The sequence below is a fragment of the Miniopterus natalensis genome, chromosome X (assembly GCF_054644295.1).
Source record: "Miniopterus natalensis isolate mMinNat1 chromosome X, mMinNat1.hap1, whole genome shotgun sequence".
Classification (NCBI taxonomy): domain Eukaryota; kingdom Metazoa; phylum Chordata; class Mammalia; order Chiroptera; family Miniopteridae; genus Miniopterus; species Miniopterus natalensis.
This window is the reverse complement of record NC_142103.1, coordinates 27,880,467-27,904,450: the sequence shown is the minus strand read 5'-3', so window position 1 is coordinate 27,904,450 and position 23,984 is coordinate 27,880,467. Positions and strand designations below refer to the sequence as shown.

General features: G+C 42.3%; 1 protein-coding gene, 1 long non-coding RNA gene and 1 pseudogene across 4 annotated transcripts in view; 1 reads left to right on the top strand and 2 right to left on the bottom strand.

The window, feature by feature from the left end:
- Nucleotides 1–589: 589 nt before the first annotated feature.
- Nucleotides 590–5,796, bottom strand: LOC148090441 (tubulin alpha-1B chain-like; annotated as a pseudogene).
- A 7,892-nt stretch (nt 5,797–13,688) lies between these two features.
- LOC148090440 (uncharacterized) overlaps nt 13,689–23,984 on the bottom strand; it is a 32,649-nt gene continuing 22,353 nt past the window's right edge. The window contains exons 2-3 of the long non-coding RNA XR_015713704.1: nt 16,470–16,597; nt 13,689–13,771 (exon numbers count right to left, since the gene is read on the bottom strand). This is a non-coding gene — a long non-coding RNA (uncharacterized LOC148090440). The remainder of the gene's footprint in view (nt 13,772–16,469; nt 16,598–23,984) is intronic.
- On the top strand, nt 16,494–18,507 carry TCEAL4 (transcription elongation factor A like 4). Of its 3 annotated transcripts, none has more exons than XM_087813449.1 (3): nt 16,494–16,571; nt 17,195–17,264; nt 17,620–18,507. In XM_087813449.1, the coding sequence occupies exon 3, from the start codon at nt 17,642–17,644 to the stop codon at nt 18,323–18,325; it is 684 nt and encodes a 227-aa protein (XP_087669575.1). In that variant the 5' UTR covers nt 16,494–16,571; nt 17,195–17,264; nt 17,620–17,641; the 3' UTR covers nt 18,326–18,507. The 3 variants fall into 3 exon arrangements, with proteins under 3 accessions (XP_087669575.1, XP_087669574.1, XP_087669576.1); XM_087813448.1 differs by having other exon boundaries at nt 17,615–18,507; XM_087813450.1 differs by lacking the exon at nt 17,195–17,264 and having other exon boundaries at nt 16,496–16,571; nt 17,615–18,507.

Here is a 23,984-nt window from a genome sequence, read left to right as displayed (position 1 = left end):
TGTTGGGGTTCTGGAAATAAGCTGATGTTAGTGAGCAAAGGCCCACTGTTTGAGGGCCAAAGGAACCAAGACATGGGCCTTTGAGGGAAAAAAAAGAGTTATTTATTGCTGAGTCGACCCACAGGAGACAGGAGACACCGCTCAAATCTGTCTTCCCAATCTGGGGTCTGGACAAGTTGTAAGGTTTAGGGAGAACAGGGTGGCAGGGGGTAATGCTGGTGGGTCAGATTTTGATGGGAGGGTTTCGGAAGTTGGCCAATTATGATATAGGGTCGAGGGGCAAGAGAAGGCACAAAGGAATTCCAATCTGTCAGGGTTTGACTGGTCAGTTCTGCATTTGTCCATACTTAGTCTAGGCACCAGATCTCTTTTTTTTCCCACTTAAGACAGGGAATACTTTATTTAAACCCATCAGAGAAATGGACTGGTTGGGTCTGTAACCAAGTGTCATGTTTTAAAGCATAGACCGGTAATTGTATAAGAGAGTATACACTGCTACATACAAATTAACTGACCAGGCCACAACTTTTCAATGATTAAAACAGAATAAGCTTCTCTGTAAAAGCAGTACCGTTGTGACATTTTAACTTTAGTATTCCTCTCCTTCCTCACCCTCTCCTTCAACAGAATCCACACCAACCTCCTTGAAAGGTTAAGGTCGATAGTGCTCAGGCAGGCTAAATAGCCATCTCAGACGGTGAGTAAAGAAAAAGTAAATTTATTTAAGGAAAAGGGGATGGGGGATGGGAATATCCAAAGGGAAGGGCTACACAGCACTGAGTCAAAGGGTAATGGGTCCATGATGGCAGCAAAAATATACTTAGGACAGTGAGACAAGGAAGGTGCATAGAAGAAGCAACAAGAGAGACTATGCTTGTTAGGGGCAGAAATATTAATCATGCTCTGTTAACCATGATTTTTAGCTATAATTATAAAAAATATTAATCATGCTGTGTTAACCGTGATTTTTCTGTTCTAATTAGAGAAAGTATTTTCTAACCTGGTGGGGAGTTGTACACCCAGGGATGTGGGAGTTGACTTTGGAGTGCCATCCATTCTCCTTTATCGTAGAAAGATAGCAACCTTGTTCCAGAAACAATGGAGTCCTCAGTAGCTGCGCTTTGCAAACCTCCAGCCCGTATTTCCTATAACCTGTAGCCATAATGCCCATTCTTATTCCTCTTTGTCCATTTCCTCATGTAATCTTTGTCTTTCTGCCCAATATAAGCAACTGGTTTATGGGGGGGGGGAGGGTAGAACAGATTTTATGTGGCTGAATCTGTGGTAGGCAGTTAGACAGACATGAGCTGACCAAGAACAATGGGCCAGGTACAGAAGGTCATCAGGGTGGAAAGCCCCAGGTGCCTAGCATTGGACAAGTGTAAGGTGGGACCTCACCCCCGGATGGTCTTTCCTCCCCTAGCATATTTCTAGTCTTGTGTTTTGGACCCCCTGACCTTTCCTCCCTAGAGACAATACCTAGGCCTCAGTTGTATTTCAGCTCTAGGCCCAGAAAAGCAACAAAACCAGCCACAGCTGACCTCAGGACCAGCTGCATTGGATAATGGCCCCTGCCCTGGCTCAGGCCAATCAATCAATGGAGACCATAACTCTGGAAGGACACACCTAGAAAACTTCTGAATATTATAATGAATCTTTCCCTGGGACCTCCCCTAAGATCTTGATGCTTAAAACCCTTAGGCAAGGACGCCTCGAGCTCTCCCTCCTGGGAGCAGGCCCCGACTTTCACTCTGCCTTTCACTTCCCTTCCCCCCACCCCCAGGCATGTCAGTATTAGCATTAGCTTCCTCACTCCCAAGCTCCAAGGGCCCTTTCTTTGCCTTTATAACTTGTCTCCTAAGCCCATTTCTTCTAGGAATTACTTTTTCTACCTCTGTGATTAACGAAATAAATGTTCTCTTGCAGTTTGGGCTGTGGCTCTGAATTCTTTCCCAGCCAGAACCAAAGTACTGAGGTGGTTGAATTCAAGTCCAGCCTGACCCCACCAGTCAGTGATTTGGTGCCGTTTCCGCCGCCTACAACAGAAGGAGATGGCGCTGGTGCTCAGAAGGGTGTGCTGGGTTCTTTGTCCTGAACGTATTTATCTGTTTCTTGCAGGTGGAAATCTTAAGGGAAATCTCAGGGGAGTGTCTCAATAGAATATTTATCAGCTTCCCAGGTGTGCTCTTTCGGGATTATGGTCTTCACTGATTGGTGGGTGTGGGGGCAGGCAGGGAATCATTAGTCAATGTTACTGGTCCTGAGGCAGCCACGAAGCCACTTGTCTGGTTTTACTGCTTTTCTGGGCCTGGAGGTGAAATACAACTGAGGCCTAGATGTTATCTTTCGGGAGAAAACAGCTCAGGGAGTCTAACACCCGCCCTCCCACAGGACCAGCTATATGCTAGAGGAGGATAGGTTACCTTGGGGACAAGGTTCTTGTTTTCCCAGTTTTGCCCCTTGCTAGTGTTAACCTAAGAAATATTCAAATCTTTGAAGAATTTTTGTGAGTTCTTTTGAGCCATACTGTCGACAATTTCTGGGAAGCAAAATCTCAAAGGATTGAGATAACGCTCAGGAAAATAGCAGTTTTGAACCTTGCTTTATACATTACATTCAAAAGAGGAGATGTAAGTGGGTTGCATGAAATCTATTAGTGATAGATTAGGGAGGTGGGAGAAAGCAAACCAGGGAAATCTCTGAGATTGGATAAAATGTAAAATGATAGGCATATACTTCTTTTACATTGGTGGGTACAGCATAGTTAAGTCAACATTTAACAAGATCACAATAACAATGAGAGGATTCCTGGTCTTGACCCTGGTGCACTGGGGGGGGGGGGCAGGATTGCTTTGTTTTGCAAAGGCATGTTCATCAGATATGTTATTTCAGATGCAAAAAGACAGGCTTAGTTAAGGTGAAAATTAACCTTTGTTATCAAAAAATACCAGCCTAGGACAGAACTACCTGCCATATATTGCTTTTAGTTAGAAAGTTTTAATTTCAGACCATCCTATTTGGTTACTTTTAGGTCTCCGAGTTTGCAAGGCCACCATGCCAGCCTCCCCTGAGCTTGTCAGGTTTAGTATGTGGCCCCTTTTTGTCCACACTAGGCATCGGAGCTTTCTGCCCTGGTGAGTTTCTGTGCCTGGCCCATCGTCCTTGTTCTGCCCGTGTCGGTCAAACACTCCTCATAACCTTCTCAAGAGCAGCCATATCCTCACAGTCCTCAGAAAACTCTCCTTCCTCCATGCCCTTGTTACCGTAAAGGGGACCTGGCCCTTGGCGGGTCTGCGTAGGGCCAGCAGTAGTGTGTAGGTTCTTGACTTCGTGCAGTAAAAATTTCACAACAGGAATCTAGATGACTATGAGGAAACATTTATTAAAGCTGGGGATGTAAAACAAGAAAGGGCTGAGTATAAAAAGCAACAGGAGAGCCTAGTCTGGGCTGCCCAAGCTCTCTGGGGAGTCAGAGAAAAGGGGGCCTTGGGATCAGGTTCAGGGGTTAACCTGGGACGAACTGCTGGTGCCCATTGTTCCCCTGGTTGCAAGTCTTGTGGTGCCCCTTAGAGTTTAGGAGATGCATGCCTGTGGGGGAAGAAGTGGGGAAAGAAGAGGGGAAAGGGAATGGTGGGGACTGCTCCCCAGGGGAAGAGCACCTGCAGGGTCCTTTGTCTTGAGGTTTTATCTCCTTCTTACAGGTGAGAATCTTAGGAGAGGTCTCAGGGGAGGGTTTTAGCAGAATATGCATCAGTTTTCTAGGTGTGCTCCTCCAGGGCCGTGTTCTCCACCTATTGGTCAGTGTCAGGGCAGGGGGTGGTCAGTAATCACAGCTGGTCCTGGTGCCACCCACCTGGTTTTGCTGCTTTTCTGGGTCTGGAGTTCAAGTACAATTCAGGCCTAGATGTTACTTCTAAGAAGGTGACCTTCTGTATCTGCTGTAAATTGCTCTGTCACTTTGTTGAGCCATCTATCTCAGTTTCCCTATTTCACTTGTCCTGGCTTACTGGCCTGTCTCACCCTCACCTATGTACCAGTGAACAAAGCCACATTGGCATACATCAGGTCAAACTTGTGGTCCAGGAGAGCTGAGGCCTCAGCAATAGCTGAAGTGTTGCTCAGCATGCACACAGCCCACTGTACTCTGGTCACATCTCCACCAGGTACCACAGTGGGAGGCTGGTAATTAATGCCCAACATTGAAGCCAGGGGGGCATCAGTCCACAAACTGGATGATGTGCTTGGTTTTGATGGTGGCAGTGGCAGCATTGACATCTTTAGGAACCACATCACCACAGTACAACAGGCAGCAAGCCATGTATTTACTGTGCTGAGGGTTACATTTCACCATCTAGTGGGCTGGCTCAAAGCACACATTGGCACGCTCTGCTGTTGAAGGCTTTCTCAGCAGACATGACAGGGGCATATGTGGCCAGAGGGAAGTGGATGCGGGGATAGGTACCAGGTTGGTCTGGAATTCGGTCAGATCAACAATCAGGGCTCCATCCAATCTGAGGGAAGCAGTGATGGAGGAAACAACTTGATCTATCAACCTATTCAGGTTAGTATAGGTTGGGTGCTCAATATCCAGGTTTTTATGACAGATGTCATATATGATCTTGTCAACTGTGAAGGCACAGAGTGCTCCAGGTGGTGTGGGTGGTGACGATGGAGTTGTAGGGCTCAACTACAGCTGTGGAAACCTGGGTGGCTGGGTAAATGGAGAATTCCAGCTGACTTCTTGCCATAATCAACAGGGAGATGATCCATCAGCAGTGAAATGAATCCAGAACTAGTTCCCCCCAAAGACGTGGAAAAACAAGAAGCCCTGAAGACCTGTGCACTGGTCAGCCAGTTTCTGAATTCAGTTCAAGACAAGCTCAATGATCTCCTTGCCAATGGTGTAGTGACCTCGGGCATAATTATTGGCAGCATCTTCCTTGCCTGTGATGAGCTGCTCAGGTGGAAGAGCTCACGGTAGGTACCAGTTTGAACTTTATCAATGAATGTGGGTTCCAGGGCTACAAACACTGCCCTGAACACATGCTTGCCAGCACCTGTCTCACTGAAGATGTTAAAGGCGTCATCTCCAGCCCTGGCCAGTGTGGCTCAGTGGTTAGAATGTTGGCCCACATACTGAAGGGTCGTGGGTTAGATTCCTAGTCAAGGGCACGTACCTAGGTTGCAGGTTTGATCCCCAGCCCCGTCGGGGTATGTGCAGGAGCAACCAATTGATGTGTCTCTCTCACATCAATGTTTCTCTCTCTCTCTCTCTCTCTCTCTCTCTCTCTCTCTCTCCCTCCTTCCTATTCTCTCTAAAAAGCAATGGAAAAAATATCCTCAGATGAGGATTAAAACAAAATAAAAAAGGAGTCATCTCTGCCACCCCCGCCCCCATGGTCTTGACACTTGGCATCTGGCCATCAGGCTAGATGTCATATTCCAGGCAGCAGAGCTCCCAGAAGGCATTGCCAATCTGGACATCAGCCTGGCCAATGTGGATGGAGATTCGCTCACGCATGGTTACTGCTTAGCAGCTGCAGAACAGATGGTGGAGAGGAAGAGAAGAGGTTGTTGCTTCTTACACTTATCTTTCTTACTGAAGGACCTTGCACTTCGTAAAGAGCTCCAGTGGCTACACTTCCATTACTTGAGTTCCGTAGACTGAAGATTCTTAGTTCCAGGGTCATCTTGCAACAGGGGTGGCATATGCACAGTGCTGTCTCTGTAAAATATCTCAAGGATTGCATTAATCACCAATCTGGCCCGGCCGGCGTGGCTCAGTGATTGAGCATCAACCTATGATCCAGGAGATTGTGGTTCAATTCCCAGTCAGGGCACGTGCCTGGGTTGGGGACTCGATCCCCAGCAGCAGACGTGCAGGAGGGAAAAGATCAATGACTCTCATCATTGATGTTTCTATCTCTCTTTCCCTCTCCCTTCCTCTGTCTGAAATATATATATGTATATATATTCTCACCAATCAGCTTTAAGGGTGCAGAACTAGTGTGCTGTTACAATGATTCTCCAAAAAGGGCTATGCTAGGTATTTCAGCCTATTGGCACTTGAAAGAGTGAATTTGTGGATACTGGTTTCTAAAGTCATTGCTTCAACAACTTTAAAATACCAATGGACTATGTCATGATTTTCAGAATGCTTTTTAGTTGAGAAGCAGATGGGTTCATGAAATTACTAACCCAAGATCCAGCAGAACAAGAGTTAATTATTTAGGACTGAATGACCTGATGAAGGATGATTATAGTTTTCATTTGGAATATTGCTTATAAAACTGAGGGCCCTTATGACTTTGCTTAAGTTTAGCTTTAAATCCTAGTTCTAGAAATCATATCTTTCTCTATACAGTATATATGCCCCTCAGATAATCAGCAACCTCCAAGGCAACAGAAGACAGTAGCCCAGACATGACTAATGATCACAAGGTCCTGACCTCTGGCAGACTAAAGATAACATCTTGACCTATGTTATGTTTTAGTTCCTAAGCCCTAAAGTGGAACAACCCCCTGGTTACTTTCCCATGAGACCAGACAGAGGGACCCCAAAACAGACTTCAGGACTGTCCTGAAGACCTGAAGAAATGATTCATTACCCTTAAATCACCTCTGACCAATCAGCTCCCAGCACAACCAGGAACTCCCTAACCCACCGTGCCTTGTGATTTTGCCCCATATAATCTGTAACCTATAGGCCACTGGGGAGTTCAGACTTTGGGGCATTAGCTTCCCATGCTCCTGGGTGGTGCCATTCATAATAAATGAACCAATCTTTCTCCACTGAAATTCTTGGCATTTAGTGCTTAGCTCTATTAGCGCTGAGTAGATGAACTCTTTCTGTTCAGTAACACTGATGCTGTTTTAATCTCCTGTGCTCTGGATATATAATGTGGCCCTGTGTCTTTCTTACACTATCTATAACCCATAACAATTTACTTGATACTGCATTTGTAAACTGAAATGAAACATTTGTAAATGACTTTCTTTTATTCTCACTAATTCCCAGCCCTCCGGAGAATTTACAAACTCTAACTGGGTCTTCTTACTTTTCATGGCAATATTATAATTTTTACATGTTAAATAGGAATCTGTTCTCCTTTTTACCAGGATATAATTGGAAACATTGGTTATACAACTAAGGCCTTACCTGAAATGTCATATTTGAGAATGATGTTCATTTAATCAGGTACAACCAGCTACAGTTAGAGAATTAAGGTTGATTATAGGGAGCCCACTGAAAAAAAACTGGCTTGACGCTGTTGGCTTATAGGGTCTTAAGCCATATAGGCAAGAAAGGAAAGTCACTTACTGGCAGGCCAGGAACTCTGAGATAGTTTTATAACCATGGGGGGAAAAAGAATTCACCCAATTTATACATACCACAGGTGAAATCTGGTAGAGAGAGTTTCTTGGTTTTCCTTTCTAGCCTCAGGATAAGCAAATAATGAGAGACTTTAAAAAATCCAATGTGAAAAAGCCACAGCTAACACCATACTCAATGATGAAAGATTAAAAGCTTTTCCTCTAAGATCAAGAATGAGACAAGGATGTCCATGTTGGCCACTTCCATTCAACATAGCAGTAGATGTTGTATCCAGATCAATTAGGTAAGAAAAATAATTTAAAAATATATATATATATCTTTATTGATTTCAGAGAGAGGAAAGGAGAGGGAGAGAGAGAGAGACAGAAACATCAATGATGAGAGAGTCATCGATCAAGCCCACAACCCGGGCATGTGCCCTGACCGGGAATTGAACCCCGATCGCCTGGATCCTAGGTCGACGCTCAACTGCTGAGCCACGCCCAGCCGGGCAAGAAAAATAAATTAAAAGCATCCAAATTGGAAAGGAAGAAGTAAAATTATCTGTTCACAGATGATATGATCATGATAAAATATGTAGAAAAACCTAAAGATTCCACAAAAGAACTGTTAGAACTAATAAATGAATTCAGCCAAGCTGTAGTATACAAAACCAACACACAAAATTCAATTGCATTCACACTAACAATGAACAATTCAAAGAGGAAATTAGGAAAATAATTCCAGCCCTGGCTCGTGTGGCTCAGTTTGTTGAGTGCTGTCCCATGCATGGAGAGGTCGCTGGTTTAATTCTAGGTTAGGGCACATGCCTGGGTTTCGGGCTCTATCACCAGTAAGGGGCATGCAAGGGGCAGCTGGTCGCTGTTTCTCTCTCCCTCACCCTCCTTCTCTCTCTAAAATCAATAAAAACATATTAAAAAAAGAAAACAATTCCATTTACAATAGCATCAGAAAGAATAATATATTTAGGAATAAGCTTAACCAAAACAGCAAAAGACTTATACACTAAAACTATAAAATGTTGCTGAAAGAAATTACAGAAGACAGCTATAAATGCAAAAACATTCTGTGTCCATGAATTGGAAGACATAATATTGTTAAGATGTCAATACTACCCAAAGTGACCTATGGATTCAATACAATCCCTATCAAAATTTCAATGGCATTTTTGCAAAAATATAAAAATCCATCCTAATTAATATGGAATTTCAAGGGACCTTGAAGAACCAAAACAATTTTGAAAAAAAAAATAAAGTTGGAGGTCTCATACTTTATTTCAAAACTTACTACAAAGCTTCAATGACCAAAACTGTGTGATGCTGGCATAAAGACAGTCATGTACACCAATGGAATAGAATAGAGAACCAAGAAATAAATGCTCAGACATATGATTAATTGATTTTCAACAAGGGTGCCAAGACCATTCAATGAGAAAAGAATAGTCTTTTCAACAAGTAATGCTGGGAAAACTGGATATTCATATGCAAAAGAATGCCCCTACATACACCATATATAAAAACTAACTCAAAATTTATCTAAGACCTAAATGTAAGACCTGAAATTATAAAACCCCTAGAAGAAAACATAGGAAAATATCTTGATGTCATTGGATTTATCAATGATTTCTTAGATATGATACAAAAAGCAAAAATAGACAAAGGGGACTACATCAGACTTAAAAACTTCTGTGCAGCAAAGGAAAGAATCAACAGAGTGAAAAACAACCAACTAATTGGAAGAAAATATTTGTAAATCATATATGTAATAAGGGGCTAGTATCCAGAATATAAAAACAATTCCTGCAACTCAACAACAACAACAAATAAATGATTAAAAAATTGGCAAAGGACCTACGCATCCATCAACGGATAACTGGATAACCTAGAGGGTATTATGTTCAGTGAAATAAATCAGACAGAGAAAGCAAATATCATATGATTTCACTTATATGGGGAATCTAATGAACAAAATAAACAAAATAGAAACAGACTCATTGACACAAGAAACAAGCTGACAGTGGTCAGAGAGGCAGGTTGGGAGGCTGGGTGAATAAGGTGAAAGGATTAAGCAGTACAAATTGGTAGTTACTGAACAGTCACAAAGATGTAGATTACAAGTTGGGGAATGTAGTCAATACTGATGTGATAACTATGTATGGGGCCAGGCAGGTGCTTGGGGCATTGGGGAAACCACTCTGTAAGGTGCATGGTTTTCTGGCTATTTTGCTATACATTTGAAGCTGGTACAGAACAATACTGAATGTAAACTCTGATTGAAAAATAAAAAACAAAGACTGAATAGTAAGAGATTAAAGATGGTGGCAGACTGAGTGGAAGCTACACTGACACTCTCCCGGGACCAAATAGGAATTACAACTAAAATATAGAAAAATCATCCCGAATAATCAACTGCAACTGAAGATGAGCTGGAGAGCACCCTCATAACCAAGGAGGAAAAGTGGAGACTGCATAGAGACTGGTAGGAAGTGCGGAGGCATGTGAGGGATGCCTGGACTCCCAAAGACAGCAGCTGAAGGTCTAGAGGGATATCTCAGCTGTGGGGGGTTCCCACTGAAGGCTCTGGGGCCTAAACCCCAGGCTGGGCTTCCCAGCCAAGAGCACCAGAACTGACATAACATCTGGCTGTGAAAAGCAGTAGGGTTTCTGTCTACCAGGGAGAGACAGCTGGAAATGCAGGCACCCTCATAAAGAGCCAACACACAAAGTTTTGTGCAGCCACTCACCTTGGGCTCCAGCAGAGGGAGGGCAGAGTAGACTGGAGCTGTGGTCTCTGGAGACAGAGCTCAGAGGACACCCATCTGGATTCCTGTGCCAAGTCATTCCCCCATACAGAAGAGGCAGGCATTTACCTTCCAAGCATCTTTTGCCTGAGAGGGAAGTAATTGCCCCACCTTGTTGGAAAACCTCTGGCCCTACCTGGAGGAGTTTCTACAGTCTGAGGCTCATTAAGAGACTGATAACAACCAGCTGCCCTATCCTGTGGAGTTTCTACAGCTTGAGGCTCATTAAGAGAATCAGATTAATCAGTCTTCAGGCAGAGGCAGACCTCGGGGTGCTTTGAGTCATTGCCTGATCTGCTTCTGGACCCGGGCCTTGGAAAAGCAGGCTTTGGTGTGTATCTTGGTCCTGTCCAAATGCACCCAACCCCAAGAGAGAGGACCTCAAGCTGTGGGTTGTTGATAGCTCCAAACAGGGTACTCAAGAACAGTCACAAACTACACCTGACATTAGCCTGCACCAGAGATCTTCCAAAAAGACTGAGAGTCCTAGCAGGCCTACCTAGTACATAGAAACAAACCCAAATAGGCAGCCAAAATGGGGATACAAAAAAACAAGCCCCAAATGAAAAAACAAGAGATGTCTCCACAAAAAGAGCTAAATGAAATGGAGATAAGCAATCTATAAGATATAGGGTTCAGAATACTGATTGTAAAGATGCTCAACACCATGAAAAAAGATGTGGAAACTATGAAGGAAATGAAGAATGACGGCAGAAATAAAGAATACAGTGGAAGATATAAACAGCAGATTAGAGGAAGCTGAGAATTGGATCAGTGAAATAGAAGACAGGGTAGGAAAAAAGCACTTATTCAGAGACCCAAAAAGAAAAAACAATTAAGAAACATGAGGATAGTCTAAGGGAGCTGTGGGACAACATGAAACATAAAAATATTTCCATTATAGGAGTGCCAGAGGAGGTGTAAAGTAAGCAAGGGTTAGAGAACCTGCTTGATGAAATAATGGTAGAAAACTTCCCTAACCTGGTGAAGGAAAAAGTCACACAAATTCAGGAGGCACAGAGAGTCCCAAGCAACAAGAATTCAAAAAGGCCCACTCCCAAACACATCATAATTAAAATGCCAAGAATTCAAGACAAAGAGAGAATCTTAAAATAAGCTAGAGAAAAGCAATCTGTTACCTACAAAAGAGCCCACATAAGGCTGTCATCTGACTTCTCATCGGAAACTCTACAGGTGAGAAGGGAATGGCATGAAGTATTCAAGGTAATGCAAAACAAGGATCTGAAACCAAGACTACTCCATCCAGCAAGATTATCATTCTAGACAGATGGTGAAATAAAGAGCTTTCCAAACAAAAAAAGGCTAAAGGACTCTATCACCACAAAACCAGCATTACAGGAAATGTTAAAGGGACTGCTATAATTAGAAGTAGAAAGAGAGAATGAGAAACATGGGCATAAAGAAATAAAATGGCAGTAGATAAGTATCTTTCAATAATAACCTTAAATGTAAATGGATTAGATGCCCCAATAAAAAGATATAGGTGGCCGAATGGATAAGAAAACATGACCCAAATATATGCTGTCTACAAGAGACCCACCTCAGAACAAAAGATGCACACAGGATGAGAGTGAAGGGATGGAAAAAAATTTTCCATGCAAATAGAAATGAAAAAAAATCTGGAGTAGCAATACCCATATCGTACAAAATGGACTTCAAAATGAAGACCATAATGAGAGACAAGATAAGTCATTACATAGTACTAAAGGGATCAATCCAACAAGAGGATATGACCCTGATAAACATGTATGCACCCAATATAGGAGCACCTAAATTTATAAAAAAACTTCTAGAGTACTTAAAGGGAGAGGTCGACAGTAATATAGTCATACTAAGGGAATTTACCACCCCTCTGATCTCACTGGATAGGTCCTCCAGACAAAAAAAATCAACAAGGAAATAGTCACCCTAAATGACACACTAGATCAGATGGATTTAATTGACATTTACAGAACATTCTACCCCAAAGTTATAGAATACATATTCTTCTCAAGTGCACATGGGACATTCTCAAAGATAGACCACATTTTAGGACACAAAACAAGTCTCTACAAGTTCAAGAAGATTGAAATCATATCAAGTATCTTCTTGGACCACAATGGCATGAAATTAGAAATCAACCACAATAAAAACACTAAAAAACGTTCAAACACATGGAGGCTAAATAGCATGTTTTTAAACAATGAATGGGTTACCAAAGAGATCAAGAAAGAAATAAAAAACTTCCTGGAAACAAATGAAAATGAACACACAACAACTCCAAATCTATGGGACACAATGATAGCAGTCCTGAGAGGGAAGTTTATACCACTATAAGCCTACCTCAAAAAACAAGAAAAACTCTAATAGACTCTCTAACCCTACAACTTAAAAACCTAGAAAGAGAACAACAAGAAAAGCCCAGAATAAGTAGAAGGAAGGAAATGATAAAGATCAGAGCAGAAATAAATGACAAAAAGACTAAAAAAAAATACAAAAGATCAATGACAAAAAGAGCTGGTTCTTTGAAAAGATAAACAAGATTGATGAATTTTTAGCCAGGCTCATCACCCGAGGATATTTTTTCCATTGTTTTTTCAGAGAGTGGAAGGGAGAGAGAGAGAGAGAGAGACACATTGAACTGGTTGCTGCCCGCATGAGCCCTGACCAGGGCTGGGGACATGTCTGCAACGAGGCACACGCCCTTGGCTGAAATCGAACCCAGGACCCTTCAGTCTGCAGGCCCACACTCTAATTGCTGAGCCAAAGCAGCCAGGGCTAATGTAATATTATTGAACAAAACTCACTATTTTATCTTGAACAAATTAGACCATAGATATACTAAAAAAAAATCGGTAATAGTTCATTGTAAAAAAGATGTTTAAAAAAAATTTTTTTTATTGATTTCAGAGAGAGAGAAAGGGAGAGGGAGAGATAGAAACATCAATGATGAGAGAATCATTGATCAGTTGCCTCCTGCAAGCCACCTACTGGGAATGGAGCCCTCATCACAGGCATGTGCCCTAACAGGGAATTGAGCAGCGACCTCCCGGTTTATAGGTCAACACTCAACCACTGAGTCACTGGCTGTGCAAAAAGATTAATATTAATATTAGTAGAATGCCACACTTCAAGAAATAAAGTAGATCAGACCTTACTGGAATACAGTTATTATTATGAAAACTGGGGTGGCTTTGAATAGAGCCTTTGGGTTGCTATGCTCAGGCAGTCAGAGGCAGCTCATTTGCAGCTGGTGTACCTGAAGGCGGTCTTGGTGGCCTGGGACACGGTGTGCTTGCTAATCTCCCCAGGGGCAAGTGCATGGATCTCTCTGGAGGTGTCAGTGGAGCGCTGAGTGGAGAGGGCCCAAGAGGGGGGCATAGTATGAAACGCATCTCTAGGGCTAATGATATTGTCACGAAAATGATTCACGGTGCGTCTGATGTTTAATGAGTTACCAATCTTGGGGTGAACCTGCTTCAAAACATTGTAGACATAGATGGAATAACTGACTTAGGGGAAACTCTAACACATCTTCCCCTTCTCTGTATTGGAAGTGGCTTTCCTGATGCTTTTCTTGGAAAAGATAGATTTAGAAGGCTGTTCAGCCATGACGGACATTGTTTTCCGATACCCTGGAATGAAAGAGAAAAGTGGTTGGTAAGCCAGCAGTGTCTATTTCTATACACCCTGTATGCAAATGAGATCTTACATACATACCTTTGACTGGATGAAATATAAGACCCAAAACCTTGTCAGTAGGCCTACAGCCCGGCCAGGGGTGGCTCAGCGGTTGAGCTTTGACCTAGGATCTAGGCGATCGCGGTTTGATTCCTGGTCAGGGCACATGCCCGGGTTGCGGGCTTGATCTCGAATGACTCTCTCATCATTGATGTTTCTGTCTGTCTGTCTCTCTCCTTTCCTCTCTCTCAAATCAATAAAGATATATTTTTAAAAAATAATAATAAGCCTACAGATATTAAACATGATTGGATAGTTCTACCTGGCAAGAGCCAATTCAAAGGCATGGAATAATCAGATGATCTAAAAGCTTTCTGTAGTCTTCATGGAGAGTACTATGAAGATGCTATTGCCCTGGCCAGTGTGGCTCAGTGGTTAGAGCATCCAACCCCGTAACTGAAGGGTTGGGGGTTCGGAATATCCTCAGGTAAGGATTAACAACAACAAAAATGTACAAATGTCAGCTCCAGTCCTTGAGAGTTCTAACTTCCCGTAATCCTGGTCTGTGATGCTAGAAGAATGACATTGCCTAATCCAAGGTCATGAAGAATTACACCTATATTTTCTTCTTACATTTAAGACTTTTATTTATTTTGAGTTAGGTCTTATATATGGTGTGATGTGGAGGTCCAAATAAATTTTTTGCATGTAGATAGCTAGCAGTCTCCACATCATTTGTTGAAAGGACTATTCTTACACCACTGAATTTTCTTGGCACTCTGGTTGAAAATCAATCGATTGTAACTGTAAGAGTTTATTTCTAGACTCTCAATTCTATTCCATCGGTCTATATGTCCTTATGCCATTACTACACTGTCTAGATTCCTGTAGCTTTATAGTATGTTTTGAAATCTAGAAGTGCAAGGCCTCTAACTTTGTTCTTCTTTTTCAAGATTGTCTATTCTGAGTTCCTTGACTTTCCATATAAATTTTGGGATCAGTTTATCAATTTCTGCAAAGAAGCCAGCTGAGATTTTCATAGAGATTGTGTTGAGTCTGTTGATCAATTTGGGAAATATTGCCCATCTTAACAATATTAAGTCTTCTAATCTATGAACATAGGCTGTCTTTCCACTTATTTAGGTATTCTTTAATTTCTTTCAAAAATATTTTTATAGTTATTCTACCACATTGCTGAACTCATTAGTTCTCATAGTTCTTTGGTGGATTCCTTGAGATTTTCTATATATAAAGTCATGTCATCTGCAAGTAGAGATAGTTTTACGCTTTCTTTTCAATCTGGATGCCTTTTATTTTATTTTTCTTGTCTACTCTGAAAAGAATTTTGAGGGTATATCAGAAAATAAGGTCCTTTATTTTCCTTTAACTATTTAACTCATTATGCAAATATAACTTCTGTGATAACCTACTTTTTACAACTGATCAGAAATGCTTCTTTATCGCATACTGAACACTTTTATACTTTGGGATGTTAGTGGGCTCTCTCTGTTTTATTCCTCTTACTATGCTTCTTCTAGCACTAAACTGAATTAAGATTGTTGCCTTATAAATATTATATTTTAACACGTTATTAATGATCTCCCTGGGAAAATTTTGGAAGTGGAATTACTGAATCAAAATGTCAAATATTTTTATTTTTAAACAACATACCAAATTGCCCTTCAGAAAAATTTTACCAACACACTCAACAAGGGCAGGGACGAGTACATGTGTTACCCAATCCCTTAAGAAATCTAGTACACAGTTTCATGTAATCAAACCTATCACTATTTTCCTTAAGTGTTCATCTCTTTGTTATTATATTTTAAAAAGCCTTCCACACAAAAAGCTTATGTGGAAACGAAGGCTGCTTATTCAGAGCTTGTTATAATAAGAAAGTCAGCCACTATCACTTGTGTTTGGCAGAGACTTAAAGGCAGGCAGGGGAATGGGAAAGCTTTAGAGTGAAAACAGGGAAGACTTCAGGTATTCTGATTGGCGGTTGTTGGCATGGGGGAACCTGAACCTGAAGGAATGCTAACTAGAAGCAAGGCATTTTATATGACTGGGTTAGCCGCAGTCATTGATCAAGTCCTGAAGTTTGAAGCAGAAGCTGAGTTTGGCTTCCTGGGCTGCTGGCTGCAGAGGGCGCAGGTCACAGTCCTATTGTCATATATGGTCTGGTCATTGTCTGTGTTATATTCAATCATTCTTTTACTCTGCTTCAAATATAACTTCATTTAGATTTAAATACTAATTCATTAGAAAATTTATGTTTGTGCATGTAGGGAAAAAAGGGAACATTTCATTTTGAGGGGGATATTGTTCCTATTTTTTTATAAATGCAACATCCTACTCTTTGTACAATATTAAAGTTGACATTCTTACCATTTTATGGGGGCGGGTCTACGTTGTTTCAACGGAATTGAAGAGCAACATTGTTTAGAGTCTTTCCCCGGGCCGCCCAACTCACTGAAGAAAAAAAGTCTTTGCGGTTTTTACCAAAATTCTTTCTTTGACAAACTTCTGAAGAATTGGTAAAGAACAAAAGGGCCCAGCGACATAAAGGGGGACCTGCGAGAGAGGCGGCGTGTGGCCGGCAGACCCCGGTTAGTGGGCGGGACTCCGGTGACGCACGGTCACGTGACCTACCGGGCGCAGCCGCGAGCACCAGTCCCGGTGCCTGCTTTCCTTGGCTGCGGTCGGACCCTGAGCTGTCTGCGAACTCCTGATTGCCGCTCCAGGTTCTTTCAGGTCAGTGCCGGGGCCTTCGCCGCCGCCTGCGGAACAGTGGGATGGGCGAGAACGGAATGGGCACGGAAAGGCAAAAGGTTGCGGGTGGGGTCGGGGTCGGGGTCGGGGTCGGGGCGGGGCGGGAGTGGAGGGAGGCTGGCCCGAGTGTGGATTGAGATGGCGGTGGGGAAACGACTGAGAGGGAGCGAGCGGCCGATGGGCCGAGGGTGGGGAAGGCGGACACCCCCAGGTACCCGTGCCCTCTTTCTCTGCACCTCCTTCTTGCTGCCCTCCGTCCATTTTGGAGCCGGAGATGGTAAACTGGGGGGCACCCCAACAGTGAGACAGTGGAGATTAACCCCCTAGCCTACTCGGTGCGTAGAGAAAAAAGTTGACCTCGAGGGTGGGAAGGCGAGTTGCCTCTGGGGGAGAAGGACGCAGAGATCCAAAATTAGGGTGGAAAACATCCTGATCTGACGCCCGAGGCATGAAAAGAAATGACAAGAAATGGCGTCTGGGGGGCGGGGGGCGGAGGACGTGGGGGGAGGAAAACGTTGGGTGAGTAGGGCCAGGAATCAGGGAAAGGGACTGGAGTCCCTGTGCACCCACCCAACGCCCAGCTCCTGTCTCCTGTCTGTCTGCAGGTTTCCGTGTCTGTTGTTCTCAGCACTCGGCTAGGCTAGAAAAGGAGGAACCTATCCAGAATTCCCGCAGGTCAGTTAAAGGAGGAATGTCGCTGAACAGGAACCCAAAGGGGTGGGGAGTGTGGGCGGCACGTCCCAGGCAGAATCTGGGGCCCCATTGCCCACCTCCCAACACATTTACACACACTCCATTACACCGATCAAATGTAGAGAAAATGGCAGGGCCTGCCAGAAAAAAATGGTTGGCTCACGTTTGTGGGAGGAATGGTGGGGAAAAGGTGGCTGAAGGAGGGCTGGGCCAGGTCAGGGGAACCCCTGACAAGGGCAAGATGCCAGTACTCTGCAGACCTGCGTCCCCGCTAAAGTCCTCAGTCTCCATTGTCTCCTCTGTGTCTCCTCTTTCCCCCACCCCACCCCCAGGACAGGAAAAGGAGGGGACATCTCAACATGGAAAAACTCTGCAGTGTAAATGAAGGAATGCCTGAGAATCAAGGAAAGATGGAAAACAAACAGCCTCAGAATGCTGCAAAGCCAGAAGTAGCTCATACTTTGGAAGACAAGGAAAAGTTAGAAAATGAGGGAAAGACAGAAGATGAGGAAATACTGGAGGATAAGGAAAACCCAGAAAAGGAAGGAAAGCCAGTGATAGACGGAAAGTCAGAGAGTCAGGGAAAACTAGACAGTGAGGGAAAGCCAAAAGAAAGAAAGCCAGTGGGTGAGGGAAAGCCAGAGAGCCAGGGAAAACCAAAAGAAGAAGGAAAACCAGAGAGTGAGGGAAAGCCAAAAGAAGAAGGAAAACCAGCCATCGAACCCAGGGCTGCAGGGAAGCGCCCAGCTGGGGATGATGTACCCAGGAAAGCCAAAAGAAAAACCAACAAGGGGCTGGCTCAGTGCCTCAAGGAATACAAGGAGGCCATACACGATATGCATTTGAGCAATGAGGAGATGATCAGAGAATTCGACGAGATGGCTAGGGTAGAGGATGAGGTGAAGAAAACCAGACAGAAATTGGGGGGGTTTATGTGGATGCAAAAAAGTTTACAGGACCCCTTCCACCCAAGGGGCCCTAGGGAACTCAGGGGTGGCTGTAGGGCCCCACAAAGGGGCTTTGAAGACATCCCTTTTGTGTAGTGCCCCTGGTAGACATTTGCCAGGCCCAGGGCTTTAACCTTATGCTAATACTTTGTTTTAGTTGTCACTCTCGTTATCCAACTGCAGCCCTCTATGTTTCAGTAGCAAATTTTCGTCCATTGCATGGAATAATGTTTATGATGCATTGTAAAATTAAAAAGAAAACAGTTTCCTGAACCATATATATGGCATCAGTCCATTTTTGTAAAACTGCAAAGAGATTTACCTAGTGATCTATGTACAGAAAAAACAAACAAACTCTGAAAGCCGTGTCTAATAGTGGTTATCTGTGGGTAATTTTTTGTGTGCATATTACTTTCATCATAAAAATAATGAAAGATAAAAAATAGGAAAACAATACTAAGCAATCAAAAGAATGGTTCAGGGAGCTTATGAAGGCCATGGAGACACTTAAAAATTCTTGTCAGGATGTGAAATGATGAGTAAAACATTATTTCTGGGACTCAAAGTTGTGGGGGAATCAACCTTGTAGTTACAGTCTTGTCATCTGTGAAGTGGGGATAAAACTTGCCTTCCAAGACTGTGGAGAAGATCAGATGGGATACTGAGACTGAGCTGTGTTGGGTCAGCTACTACCCTCTGTGCTGCACTAGCAGAACCAGAACCCCTGAATTTTCCTTATTTTTGATGTTTGGGAGACGACTGAGGGAGGTTCCACTTGTGTCCAGGAATAAGTCCAGATAGCTGAGAGGTGGGTGCCACTCTCTCCTGGGTTTTGCCATTTCTCAGGCACTGTGCCTCATCTCATGGGTCCTGTACCCTCCTAAGGCCCCTATTTCTGGGGGGCTGGAGATCATGATGGACTAACACAGCACAGTATCTCAACAGAAGGGTGGAGAATTCTCTGCCTACAGTAGAGTTAACCCTAAATCAGGTGGGTAGTACCCAATTGTCACTTGGGCCTTAACATTTTATAAAGTTCTTAGAAAACACTCCTTTCCAAGTTTTTGTTGGTGTGTGTGTTTGCATATAGCCATTTCCACTGTATTTAGATACTGGAGATTGAGCCAGGAGAAAAGTCCGAGTGACCACATGCCATGCTATTCTCACCTGTTAATCTCTTGTCTGCTGACTCTTTTTTCTTAGAAGGAATTGTCTCCCAGGAAATTCCTGTTAAGTCCCATCCTAGCATTTCAACAGGTCCATGTGATCCTCCCCCCTCCCCACCATCTTTGTTAGCCTTTTATTGGTTTATATTGTTTTTAAAATAAACTTATTTTAGGACAGTTATAGATTTTTACAGAATTATTGCCAAAATGGTAGAGTTCTGTGTACCCCATACTCAATATCCCCTATTTTTTTAAAAAATATATCTTTATTGACTTAAGAGAGAGGAAAGGAGAGGGAGAGAGAAAGATAGAAACATCAATGATGAGAGAGTCATTGCCCCGCACCCGGGCATGTGCCCTGACTGGGAATCGAACTCCAATCGCCTGGATCCTAGGTCGATGCTCAACCGCTGAGCCACGCCTGGCTAGGCTATATCCCCTATTTTTAAATAGATTTTTGGAGAGAGAGGGAGGGAGGAAGAGGGAGAGAGAAAAACATTGATGTGAGAGGGAAACATCAATTGGCTGCCTTCTGCACGCCCCCTACTGGGCATCGAGTCTGCAACCTGGGCATGTGCCCTGACCAAGAATCGAACCTTTTGGTACATGGGACAACGCCCAACCAACTGAGCCACACTGGCCAGGGCTCCACATTCCCTATTTACTCATCATGTCTCCTTAGACTCTTTTTGGCTGTGACAGTTTCTCAGATTTTCCCTGTTTTTGATGCCCTTGACACCCTTGAATGGTGCTGGTTGGGTATTTTGTATAATGTCCCACAATTTTGGTTTGCTTGATTTTTTTCTTGTGATTACAGAGGGGTTAAGTGCTTTTAGGAAGAGGACCACAGAGGTAAAGTACCATTCCTCATCACATCATATAAAGGGTAGATACTATCAGTATTATCACTGTTGATGTGAACTTTGGTCACCTGACTGACATAGTCTTTGCCAGGATTCTCCATGTTAAATTTACTCTTTTAAATCTACCTTTCCATACTGTACATACTCTTTGGAAGAAAGTTACTGTGCATGGTTAACACTTAAGGAGTGGAGTGTTCCACCTACTTGAGAGCAGAGTATCTACAAAATTTATTTGGAATTCTGTGTGGGGTATTTGACTTATCCTCCTTTTAGTAATTTATATCACCATGGACTTGTTAATATTCATTAATATTTATACTTTAGATTATAATCTAATACTACTTTTTATGTTTTCATTGCACCAGTTGTTTCAACTTTGGCCATTGGGAACTCTTTCAGTTGGCTTTTGTATGTATTGGATGTGTGTGTGTGTGTGTGTGTGTGTGTGTATTTAACATTTTCTTTCTGGCACTACAAGATACTCTAGTCTTGCATATTTCCTGCCCAAGTTTTAGAATCAGCCATTTCTCCAAGGAACCCTGGTACCTTTGGTTGGAGAATTGTATTAAAAACCAGGGATCTGGGTGCTAGGTGTACTCATTACTATTGGGATGTCATTGCTTCTAGGCCTTCTGACTTGACAGAGTAAGGAGATGTATAGGTGTATAATTTGTATATATATAGTTAATCTTCACCCCAGGATATTTTTTCCATTGATTTTATTTTTTAGAGAGAGTAGAAGGGAGGGGGAGAGACAGAAACATCGATGTGAGAGACACATTGATTGGTGACCTCCCGCATGTCCCCCGCCCCGGGGCCAGGGATCAAGCCTGCAACCGAGGTATGTGCCCTTGACCAGGAATTGAACCCAACACTCTTCAGTCTGTGGGCTGACGCTCTAACCACTGAGCCAAGTCAGAAAGGGCTCGTTTATATTTTCTTAATATTATATACAGAGAAAATCTGCCTTTAGTCTTACAGACTCCACTCATTTCCAAACTTATGTATGTCAACAGCACCTTATTTCCCCATCCCTCTCAGTAAGGTCGTTTCATATTTGTCATAGACTTATATTCTTTTGTCACATTCTGCATTTTAGGAGTGCTGCTATAAACAGTATTTTATTTTTTATTTTTTAAAATCCTCATTCGAGGATACCTTTCCCACTGCTTTTCAGAGAGAGTGGAAGGGGGAGAGAGAGAGCGAGAAACATCAATGTGAGAAAGACATTAATTGGTTGCTTCTGCATGCCCCTGACCAGGGCCGGGGATTGAGCCTGTAACCGAGGTACATGCCCTTGGCCGGGATGGAACCTGGGACCCTTCAGTCCGCAGGCCGATGCTCTAACCATTGAGCCAAACCAGCTAGTGTTCCACTGCTTTACTTTTAACCACTTAGAGTCTTTATATTTAAAGTGGGTCTCTTGTACAAAATATATAGTTATTTTTTAATCTACTCTGACAATTTTTGTCCTTAGTAGGGCTGTTTAGATCATACATATTTAAAATGATTCTTGAGCCTGGCTGGTGTGGCTCAGTGGCTGAGCGTCAACCTATGAACCAGGAGGTCATGGTGCGATTCCTGGTTAGGCCACATGCCTGGGTTGTGGGCTTGATCCCCGATAGGGGGTGTGCAGGAGGCAGCCGATCAATGACTCTCATCATTGATGTTTCTATGCTTCCTTCTCCTTTCCTCTGAGATAAATAAAAACATTTAAAAATAATAAAATGATTCTTTATATATTTGGATTAGTATCAACATGTTTACACTGTTTTCTATTTGATGCCAGAGACTTCTTTTCTCTGCCTTTTCTAGTTTTAATTCTTTTATAAGACTCCATATTTCTCCCTTAGCTTATCAACTATATTTCTTTTAAGTTTTTTAAGTGATTTCCCTCGAGTTTACAATATACATTTTTAACTAAGCCCACTTTCAAATAACACTCTTCTGCTTCACTTATATATAGTGAAGTTACCTTATTACAAAGTATTTGTCATTCATTTCACTTATCCTTATGCTAAAATCAATCAATACATTACTATTATTACTTTAGACAAACCAACCAATGACAAGTAAGAAAACAAAAACATTTTATTTTACTTTGATTTATTCCATTTCAGTGCTCTTCCTTTATACAGATCTGAGTTATTGACCCATTTTAACATCTTTTTTTTTTTTTTAATTTTAGGGGGGAGAGAGAGAGAGAGAGAGAAAAACATCAATGTAAGAGAGAAACATTGATTGGTTGCCTCCCACACCCCCCCCCCCAACGGGATCAAACCTGTAACCTGGGTATGTGCTGTCTGCGAATTGAACCCGTCACCTTTCGGTGTATGGGACTATGCTCCAACCAACTGAGCCACACCTGCCAGGGCTTAATATTTCTTGAAGGGAAGACTTTCTGGTGCTGAATTCCATCAGTTTTTGTTCTTTTGAGAAGGTCTTTGTTATTTTTATTTCACTTTTGAAGCATCGTTTCACTGGATATAGAAATTTAGGTTGGTGGGGGGTTTTTCTTTCTTTCAACACTTTAAATATTTCATTTTAAATAATTTCACAGTTACAGAGATAGAAGTTTTAACACTGAAATGGAGGGTCTGTTTATTTCTCCTTGTTCTGTCAAATTTTTAAAATTTATTTTGAGGTCCAGTTAATAAGTGCATACAAATTTTATTTTATTTATTTATCTTCAAATATCTCTCTATTGATTTCAGAAAGAGGAAGGGAGAAGTAGAGAGAGAGATAGAAACTTCAATGATGAGTGGTCATTGATTGGCTGCCTCCTGCACGCCCCGGACTGGGGAATCGAGCCCGCAACCTGGGCATGTGCTCCAACCAGGAATCGAACTGTGATCTCCTGGATCCTAGGTCGATGCTCAACCACTAAGCCACGCCTGGCCGGGCCACAAATTTTAAAATATAAAATGACACTCCTTATGTCTTATAGTGCTTTCTGCTTTAAAGTCTATTTTATTTAACTGTAAGGACTTTTTTTGGTTAGTGTTTTCATGTTATAATTTTCCTATATGTTTACTTTCAGTCTTTATGTATCTTTACATTTTAGATATATCTTTTGTAAACAGTATATAGTTACATTTTTTCCAGTCTGAAATATTTATCTATTAATTGCTTCATGTAAAACCATTTACATTTAAAAAAAATTTTTTTATTGATTTTTTTTTTTTAGCGAGGAAGGGAGAGGGAGAGAGGAAAAAAGCCATCAATGTGAGAGAGAAATATCGATCCGTTGCCTCCTGCACACACCCCAATCAGGGATTGAACCTGCAACCTGGGCATGTACCCTGACCAGGAATTGAACCAGTGACCTTTCAGTGCACAAAACCATTTACATTTAATGTACTTATTGATATAAATAGATATAAATTAACCATTGTAACAAGTTCCTTCTATATGTGCCACCTGAGCTGTTAGATTTTTCTTCTTTAGGATTTATACTCTTTACTGTTCCTTAATGGTTATCTGGCAATTATAGCATATAGTCTTGACTTATCAAAGGCTAATATTAATTTATTGTTCTACACACTCCCCAGATAATGCAGAAACTTTAGTTTTACTCCAGCCCCCTTGACTTGTTATTTTTCAACATGAATTAACAAGATAATATTATTGTTTTATATAGCATTTATTTAAGTTTGCATAGGTATTTATCCCTTCCTCCATCTTCATTCTTCCATCTGGAATCATTTTCCTGTTATCTGAAAAACG

What these genes read in the sequence shown, in the direction of transcription:
- TCEAL4 (XM_087813449.1), top strand. Translation starts at nt 17,642, where the DNA reads ATGGAAAAACTCTGCAGTGTAAATGAAGGAATGCCTGAGAATCAAGGA.